We start from the raw sequence: 10,122 nt of genomic DNA on the forward strand, positions 1-10,122 counted from the left end.
AGAAAAGAGCGCCAAAGCAGGAGGATTTCTCAGTGCTGGAGGAGGAGTGGATATTGTGTGACAGGAAGAGGTAGGAGGCCACATCCCAGCTTCTCTGATCTCCCCCATAGCAGGAGAAGGTGGTGTATGAGGTTGAGCTTAGTCTCCAGATCTGATTTTCTCTGAATGGGTAGTAAGTTGGGGTGAGCCACATGCACAAACCCCTCCCTATGAGCCTCAGTTTCCCCATGATGGGATAAGGTTACTCATTGCTGGTCAAGATATAGAAGAGGAAAGGGTTGTCTTGTAGCTTTTGCTACAGGGCCTCCCTGCAATGAGCCCCCCCCTTTCCCAAGCCAGACCTTGCAGCTGTGGCCCCTCCATACCCCCCGAGCCCTGCTGAGAATGATGCCAGGACGTATCTAGCTCCTTCACCCTTCCTGTCTGTCCTCCCTCTCCTTTCCTTGGAGCTGATGCAGCAGCCCTAAAGAACCGCTGTGGAGAAACAAGGCATGGAGGGATCACGCAAAACACCTTTTTTTTGCAGCTACCCTGGCCACAAGAGCCTGTTCTCTCTTTGGTGACACCCATCTCACTGCAGCCTTGCTGTCTCCTCAAGGCAGGTTGCTCCACCCTATTAGCCATCAGCACGATGCTGGCATCACTCATTGCCCCAGCTAAGGCAATGCAGATGAGACCTCTGGGTGATAAGAGATGACCTCCAGACTCAGGAGAGCAGTTGTGTTGCTTCACCATTACCAGGACAGTTGGAGCAGCTCTAAGCTCCCCCACATGGGAAATATTTCACCCCTGAGGCTGCTTTGTAGCCCCTTCCACCAGCTCCAAGCCTCCCTGATGCAGCATTGGCTGCATGCCCCTTGCTGGGGGTCAATGTGCTGGGAGGAGGTGGACAGAGGAATCATGCGGATTCCTGCAATGCTCTCCTCCTGATGCTCACCCTCACCACAGCACTGCTGCCTTCCAGCCTCAGCTGATGACAGCTTCAGGGTTTGCATTAAATAGATTTACAACTGGGAAGTCAGATTTGCCCCCGGATCCGCAGCCGCGGCATTAAAGCAGCACATGTGTGTCAGCACAGGTTGAAATATGGCCATAATACCGCAGAGCAGCACTCGTAAAGGCCAGGACAAGCAGTGGCAAGGCTCTGACCCCTCTGCAAACCATAGTAGATGGTTTCTAGCGCTGTTGGAAAGAAAATTCTGGCCAGCACTGCCTGATGCTCTGTCTTAATTTGCTAATATGATTTAAGAAAAGAAAGATGTGTCCTCGGAGACCAGACACACCCCATATTATTAGGCAGCGCTACAGGTGTTGGAGTGCAGAGCAGGGATTTTCCAGTATCACGATCCCTGTGCATTCAAGCAGCAGGACAGATGTCTGAATTGTTTACTACCTCATCTTGTGAGTCCTGCACTTTAATTAGGCTGGTTGTGTTTAACGAGGCTTCCCACAGAGCACTGCACTGTAAACTAATGAAATCTGAGGGTGTTCAATTGTGGCTACTCATAAATTTTGTGGCTGTTATTGCACCACGCACAAAGGTCCTTGCTGCTGACTGTAGGGCAGGAGCTTGGTCCCTCTGCCGGTGTGAGGAAGAAAATCCCTCTGGGCTCTCACAGCATCACATCTCCAAGTTTGTTCTGGCAGGGGTCAGCAGTACGTGCGTGCAACCTCCAAATCCTTCACCCCCTGAGTTCCCAGGCATTTTGGAGAGGCCATCAACCCTCAGAATTTCTCACCCCCACCCACATGGCCAAAATCTACCTATCAGCTCATTAATTTTACTGTCAATAGGCCTCAGTGGATGACTTACCACCCATTTGCAGTCACCAGCAGCCTAGAGATTGCTATTTAGAGAGCAACAGCATTTCAGTCTGAAAACATAGGCATTTTCTGCTAACATCTCTCAGTAGGGATGAGCTGGCTCTGCCACAGCCAATCTTAGGTTTATTAAAAAGCCTGGCTAAAGCTTCACTTCCGCAGCAAATATTTATAATGAAGACTAACATCCCCTCCGTGGTGATTAACAGCAAAGTAGGGGGAGGCTATTGGGGACCGAAAGGAGAAATCAGGCATTGAGACATTGATCCACAGCCCAAACAGAAGTTTTACACTCAGCATCTTTGTTTCTCTTATAGAGAATCACCTGTGAACTCAATTTTGGTTAGTGTTCCCTTGGGTGGGAGCTGGTTATGAGATTTAAGGAGGAGAAATGTCTCAGGAAAGTTTTTATCATGTATTCCTCTGAAACTGGAAAGAGCGAAACCCATCTTCAAGCTCAGTGCCAGAGCCTGGCAGCAGTATTTCTTACCTCAGCCTTGCTCAACCCTTAATTTCACCTAAGGAATGATTTAGGTACAATCTGACCAAAAATTAGAGTTGGCCAAAAGATACAAAATCAAGAACTATTATTCTTGAAAAATAGCCCTATTTGGCAGCTATACTGTCAAGGATATGCTGGCACTTCTGGAATTTCTTTAAAAACATATTTGAAATGCTTGTCCTTATGTTCTGTTTATCAGATCCTGCCTTTACAGTCAAAATAAGCTAATAACCAGTTTTTCAGAATATTTTCTTGGATGTTTCCCAATTAAAAGAAAAAAAAAACATATGCAAAAAGGTCCATTTTCAGGGACTGCTCCTGCAGCTTTGATCCCACATCAGCAGAAAGCAGTCAAAGCACCCGCTTTCAGGTCACTGACCTTAAATGGGAATGTCAGCTGAACCTCCGGGATACCTGGGAGATGTCTCTAGGCAGATGTGTCCATGATGCAGAAACTACCACCTGGAAGCCTGGGGGTCCCAGAGTGCAGAGAAAGGCTGTGATGCTCCATCAGGGAAGACTATTGATGTCAACGGCAGGAGAAGTCATGGGGCTGGGAAGGTACCCTCCTGTGAGGTGGCCTGGAGGGCATTTCCATGACTCTGCCCAGGTTGCCTTTCTCGCCCGACTAAGGACATTTGTCCTGTCTAGCTCACATTGCATGTTGTTGTCGGTCTTATTTTAAAGGAGGATCAAGTTTTCCGGTTACCTCATCCTGCCTTTAGAAAGTCAGTGTAAATGTCACTATGGAATTTACCAAGCTGAGGAAAAAGTAAACTGGATTTTGCCTTTGTCAGCTGTACGGGGCCTGGGAGGACTGGGTGCAGAGGCAAACACTGCCACAGCCTTCCCCCTGCTCAAAGCTGAGATCTCTCAGCACTCCACTTCGTGGTAGCTGGTGTCCTGTAAAAGAGACACAGCCTATAAAAATCCCCAAATCACTGAAAGGCAGGTTATTCCTAAAAACTCCGGTAATGAGCAGAACAAAAAATCTTCCCATGATTAAAAAAATCCTCAAGCATTGTGGATTGAGTTTGGCTTCAGACAGGCAGTCTACATCCATCTGCGCTGCTCTTTGGCTTAATAATCCAACCAAGTCCCCATGAAGCTAGCATGCAGTTAGATTTATCTCTAGTTGTTGTGTACCCACGAGATGTCTTTTGGAGAGTGCCATTAAGGTGTAAATGGGCCGTGATCCTTTGAGTCCTCCTCAGTGCATTGGAAGTTATGTCCAAATATTGCACAGTTGGTCCTGACTCACTCAGCACAGCAAATGTCTGGTGAGCATGTTCTCACCAGGTGTGTAACCATACTCGGATGTTTGTCTCCACTGATGGAGGTTTTCTTACGTATTACTAATAAAAATGTGTATTTTTGATCCTTGATCCTTTTGATTGGACTTGATCCTGGTCGGTCCCCATGCCGTACTGTGAGGTGCACTGAGTGCTCATGTGATTTTCATTTGCTGCTCAGCCTTTGGGCCATAATCAGTGAGTGACATGGAGACATCTCTGTTGGGAGACAGAGGCACAGCCTTCCAGGAAGAGCATTAGCACTGACTACCAAATGTCCACCCAACGCTCATTACCTAATATTCTTGGTGGTTCAGTGGGACAAGTCCCAAGGAAAAACTCCTTCCCCGGATTATTGGACATGGCAGAGAGCCACTTGGTTGCTTTCTGGCTGAGTGACACACAGGCAAGGTGGCAACAGCAGCTGGCAGCCACTGTTCCTTGGCACATGCTTTGTGCCTGCCCCTTTCATCTGGGCAGAGAGGAGGCAAGAGGGCTGGGAGCTCATTACAGCTGGAGACCCTTCAGGCTCAGCGGGGCACAGTGATGTGGTGCTTAATTGCACACCATGTGCAGGGGAGGCTGGTCACTCTCCAACACCTAACCTGCTTTGTACCCAGCAGGGCAGAGAGGGTACAGTGAGACAGTTCTGCTGTCTCTTGCAGTATCCCTGATTGCAGTGTTGGAGGGGTGCAAAGAGCTGGACAGGGGATAGCGGGTGACCAATGCTGAATGCATTTTGGATGTCCATTTAGGCATGTCCATCTCTCCATCACAGCTGCCTCATTATCGCATGCTGGGACATCTCTGGCATAAAATGTCTCAAATCATGGAGGCTCCTTCCCAGTTCAGCTAGAGCTGTCTGCTTTCTCTCCCTCCCACCTGCATCCCATCTTCTGCATCCATCAGAGCATATCCTTAAATCACTTTTTCCCTCTGTGACCAACTCCACACCCTGCTTTTCACCAGAGGGGCTCTGAAGCTTGCTACGGGTAACAGCTCAATGGCCTGTCCCTTTGGCAAAGCGTGAGTCCGCCTGCCCCTCATTCAGGCCACATCTCAGGGCATTCTTTTAACTGCAGATTAGGACTCTGGAAAAGGGAGGCAGCTACAGGCAGAGCACTTGGCAGAAACCTCCAGAAATGCAATTTAATAAAAGCAGAGTCAAGCAGCACAGACCCTGTTTTAACCTTTTTTTCCCCCATTTCATTATTATTGCAGATAGGAAGACCCCAGGAGATACTGCATCGGAGTCAAGCTCTAGGCCTAAGCTAGCTCTCCAGAGAAATAAAACCAGCTCTTCTGTTTTACTTGTGGGAGGGCTGACTTCATAACCCCCTCTAAGAAGGAAAAACCCACAGAAATGCCTTCCCATGTCCCTTTCCTGCCGGCCTTGCCATTGAATCTAAAGGACGTGCTGTAGGGAGCAATATTGCCCAAGCCCATGGATGGAAACCCTCTATTGTCCAGCCATACAAGGTCATTTAAACCTGGAAGCAGTGACAGAAATAATTCAGACTCAGACTGTGAGCAATTTTAATAAATATTTCAAGCAAATGGTTGTGTCCAGCCAATCCTGAAGAGCTGTGCTTGCTAAAATCCACATAACCCTCTCCGTGGGGACAACTCAACCCTTGGACCAAGAGGCTTAACAGCAGCTCTTTTGCACAGCAATGAGAGGGATTTGGGGGCTCCTCCCAGGAGCACACTGCTCCTCCAAGCAGTTTGGAGGGGGGTCAAAGTAGGACAAACAGGAGGAGCAGAGCCAGTGGTTCCCAGCCGGTTCCCCTTCCATGAACAGCAGTCTCATCATCTGCTCCATACTGCACGCCAAGATGGGACAGTTCCTACTCTGGCATCACCCAGCCCAGAGTAAATTTCTGCAGATGACAATCTGCAAAGGGTTATGGTAGATAAGAGCGTCTTTTTAACAGTCCTTTATTTTTCTTCCCTCTCTCAGTGCCACTGACCTGTGCCTCCACCTCATCTCTGAGCTGCCATGGCCACGCTAGAGACGCTGCCAGTTCGTAGTGATCCAACGTACCCCAGTCAGGATAACTTCCATACTTTTGCTCCCCGGCCTTCCCAACCCACCTCCCAGAGCACCATGGGGAGTGTGGGAAGCGGAGTTGCCAATGACCAGGAGTTCGCCATGAAAAGCGTGGGGACCCGGACGCAGAGCAGCGGCCGGGAGACAGAGGGATCTCGCAATGTATACTCCACACGGGAGATCTCCAACCGCTACTCTGGTGAGGAGAAGACATACAAGTCAGAAAAGGTCTCCAACTCCCTCTACATCAACGGTGACCTGCGCAAGTGTGAGAAGGTGAAGATGGACATGTGTGGGAATGTGACCACCAACAATGAGAAAAACATGCCACCTCCTCCCCAATACCGAGAGCCCAGTAACCCACCAAAGATATTGCCAATCTCTGGCAAACTAGACCAGGTGAGAATCCTTACTGCATGTAGTCCATGTCTCTAAAAATACAGATCAAGAAGCTTTGAGCATGGTGTAATCCTGGCAGTGTAATTCTTACTACATAGACAATGTAATTCTCATACACAGGTAATGTAATTATTACTTCCAGGGGACTGAGCAAAGGGGACTGCTAGTTCTTGAGGAACCCGAGATCGATAACAAGCCTTTCACTGCTAGCTAAGTTTCCAGCTCATTTAAGACCACATTGAAGCCATCAGCTATTCCGACCTAGTTGAGATGCTGTACCCACCTTCACTATTGCTAAGGGAGAGAGCTGAAGTCAGCTCTTGTTTCAGTAGGTCCAGTGTCTGGGTCACACTCTTTCTTACGGGCCACTTATCTCCGATGACCCACTGCCACTAGAAGGTACTACTTGCCAATGGCAATGGTGCAGTATCTGATCAAAGTCCTAGAGCCACTTGTAAGTTGCCAAGGTTTCAAAACTACCCGTATCAACATTATTGCTCACCCAAGCACAGTCCTCACTGCTCATATCAGCCTCAGGGGAAGAATCTCTCCCAGGTTGAGCAGAGCAGAGCCTCAGACACAATAAACTACCCCAGAGTCAGAGGTGTTTTATATAGTGTGCTGATCTGCTCCAGTAACTTCCATAACTTGTGCCCTGCGGAAGCTGTCAGGTCTCCTGCCTTGTGCTGCACAATTTCTGCGTGTTCAGTAGCCTTGTCTCCTACGCCATTAATCTGCGACCTTCCACCAGCCCCTAGCAGTCCATCTCAAATCCACATGCCAGACATCAGGGTTTTGGTCTCTAACATTGCCTGCTCTCCAGGGCTTGTTCTAACTGCTTCTCCCAAAAGGCTTTTGCAAATTTTGCCAATACAAGGGTGCTTCCTTTGTGTTAATTTTTACCTGAAGACTAACCTGCAACACAGGAGAATCAATCCCATTTTGAAGAAAATTTTGCTTTTCGGGTGCATTCACTGGCAAAGGAATGTAAAAGTCTATACAAGTGTTAAATTCTTTTTCTACATCCTTCAGAGCTGCAGTCCCTTCTCCCCCGAGCATTGCTCATGGCTGCAGGAATCACAGATGTTCAGAGAGCAGTTTCACTGTGTTACTTGGCCACTATTGCTGTACTTGGGTCAGCAATGGCCAGGCCTCAAAGGTCCTGTGTATTCCTGTATGACCATAAGCAGGACATGATGTTCACATAGGGGAGAGGGGACTGCTGACAGGAGGGAAATGTATTGCTCCTAGAGCAGATTGGCTGCTAATTCAAAGGCTTCCTTTAGTTTTCAGCAACAGGGAAACACACTCTCACTGCAAGGAATCCTTCAAAATATAATCTGCCAAAATAAAAGAACCATTGGGCCAAGTCTGGCAGGCCGGTGGCAGCTCTCCATCTTCAGAGGGCACTACAAGACCCAAGAAGAATTCCAGGGGAAAATCATGCAGATTTGGTGTGGGACAAGATATTTTTCAGTTGCGGTGAGGGAAGATAAAAGCATTGTCCTGTGAGTGACCAACTCCTCACATGTTCCCCATGTTAAAACGCAATTAGTGCAAGGCCTACTAAGGCTGAAAAATATGAAGCTAGCAAAAGATGGCTTAGCTCCATCAGCTCCAGCCTGTGCTGATGTCTCTCTCTTGTGTGTTGTTACTTCCTGCAATGTTTGATGTGTGGTCCTCTTTCCTTTTGCAGAGCAATGAGCCCTTAGTTAGACCCTCAGCCTTTAAACCAGTAGTTCCTAAAAACTTCCATTCCATGCAGAATCTCTGCCCGCCGCAGAGCAACGGGGTGACAGAGAACAGAAAGAGCTTGAACCATGCCAACAGCAATAGCCCGTCCGCACCCAAAAGTGGACTCGACAAGACCAGCCTTAACAGGACTACAAACCAAGTGGGAGGCCTTTCAGATTCAGGCCGTAACTCGTTAACAAGCCTGCCCACATATGGGACAGGCTATAGCCAACATGTGGGTCCAATGAGCGCCTCAACAAGCCACATCAACCGCATCGGAACAACCTATGTGGATAAGAACATCGTGGGATATAACGGGATATCTACCTCAGATAGTGGCCGGTCTTCGAGCAAGAGCACTTCTTCGTTCAACAGACTGAACCATCTCAACGAAACAATGCCTTTCCACTCGCCTTCAACGGATGACATCATCCAAGACCTGGAAGACCGGCTGTGGGAGAAGGAACAAGAGGTCCTCCAGATGCGAAGGAACTTGGACAAAAGCGAGGCAGCCATCTTCCAAGTGTTCGAGGAGAAGCAGAAGATCTGGGAGCGGGAAATGGAGGACCTGAGGCAAAACTATGCCAACAAATTGCAGCAGGTTTCCAAAAAGGCCCAACGGGCTCAGCAGGCCTTGCAGCTCCAAATCTTCAAGCTCCAGCAAGAAAAAAAAAAACTCCAAGATGATATGGGGCAACTCCTCCAGCAGCGAGAGGAACTGGAGAAGAAATTTGTGGCTTTCAAGAAGGAGCAGGCTGAGTTTCTCCCAAAGATTGAAGAGACTAAGTGGGAGGTAAGCGCGTCATTGTAATAACCAAGGGTTGTATCTAGGTCTGGGGATTTCACTGGACAGTTTGGGTCTAGGAGCTAGCAATGAGTTTGAACACCAACTTCCCTAGTTCTGTTTGAGAGCCTAAAGCTCAGCCTATGCTTATGTGCCTTGCTAGATCGAGGTTCGGGATACAGACCACAGCGGTAAGATATCTTATTTTACTGTTTGCAGACCGATAGGTCAGCTCACCAATAAAAAAACAAGGGGGAGAGCAGATGGAAGGGGAGAGATTTTCCAGACAAATTAACAATCTGGACATGAATTAATTATTGTGTGGGCTCCAGAGGTGACAAAAACTTCTGCATTTTGGCTAAAGCAGAGTCCCTGGGTTCTCTTGATTTTTCTCTTCAGAGGTTGTACTCTGGAGTGAGTTTCTCACTGAGGGCTCAGGTAGATCAAAGTATCTCCTATTTGTCTTAAGAGCTCCCCACAGATAGAGACTGTGCGTCAGTGGCTTCCAAGTTACAAATGACACTGTAGTCACCCACTTATTTGTCTGAGCCTCAAATCTGTAGTTTTCAATTAAACTAAATGAGTGCAACTTTTTGTGTGTACATCCTTGTGCTGGTTAATAATTATGGTTCACTGTTAGGTCACTTCAAAGAATAGCATTTGAATCCAGTTTCAATGAATGCAGACCTTTCCACACAGATATTTGTGCCGACCAAAATTGAGTTTAAGTCTATTTTAATTAATTTTTTGTAACATCTGCATTTGGGCAACCCTGAAACCTACTTTTCAATTTTTTTTCATTAAGATATAAAACAAGAGAGCTAAGAATGATACTGATAGCCAAGTTTACCTCATACTTCCTATTATAACCCATTGTTTTCAGTTGCTAATAAGTTTATCTCTCCTTAAAGACTGAAAGTCAAATTCCTCCTGCTAGTTCTCCTCTTGAGTCTTACATTTTTCTTCCATTTCTATTTTTAGACCATTCTATCAAACACTGTTTGTATAGCCAGCACTGACATTTTTTCAGCTTGATCATGTGAGGAATTTTAATCCTACACATTGGCTAGAAACTTCAAATTTTTTAAGAGTGCACAAGCTAAAAGTAGTTCTAGAATCAAGAAGACCTTGTTTTGCTAATCCTGATGGAAAGCCAAGGAAGCTGAGCTTAATTAGGCTCTGTAATGTGCTATTTGCAGATGTTCGCAGAGCTTATTAGTGGCTTGCTGTTAAATCTCTGCAAGTTACATCCCAGAAAAAGCATGCTGCATTGTCCCACCTTCCTCCTTTGGCCAGCTGCTCTGCCCAGATCTTATTTGTCTTCCAGCAAGTTAAATCTGGCAAGTTCTGCCCGATACTGCACTGGTAAAACAGCAGATGAAGTTTTGATTATCTGCTTCACTGCTACAGTTCAGCCAGTAGCAGCTAACACAGTGATATCGATGCAAAGAGGTGCAATTCAGCCTGTGGATCAAGAAACCTAAAATTTGCAGACACCTGTAGTTGTTGACTGAGCCAGTCTCCAGGCTCCATGGATTGT

General features: G+C 47.1%; 1 protein-coding gene across 2 annotated transcripts in view; it reads left to right on the forward strand.

Annotated features, from left to right (window-relative positions):
• Positions 1-10,122, forward strand: part of LZTS3 (leucine zipper tumor suppressor family member 3) — a 60,691-nt gene that overhangs the window by 40,571 nt on the left and 9,998 nt on the right. The window contains exons 2-3 of one of the 2 annotated variants that reach the window (XM_062575033.1): positions 5,576-6,064; positions 7,761-8,591. In XM_062575033.1, the coding sequence (XP_062431017.1) occupies positions 5,615-6,064; positions 7,761-8,591 (1,281 nt within the window). In that variant the 5' untranslated portion in view covers positions 5,576-5,614. The remainder of the gene's footprint in view (positions 1-5,575; positions 6,065-7,760; positions 8,592-10,122) is intronic. The other variant, XM_062575034.1, reaches the window with a different exon arrangement.

This window comes from Rhea pennata, chromosome 4 (assembly GCF_028389875.1).
Source record: "Rhea pennata isolate bPtePen1 chromosome 4, bPtePen1.pri, whole genome shotgun sequence".
In the NCBI taxonomy this organism is placed as follows: Eukaryota; Metazoa; Chordata; class Aves; order Rheiformes; family Rheidae; genus Rhea; species Rhea pennata.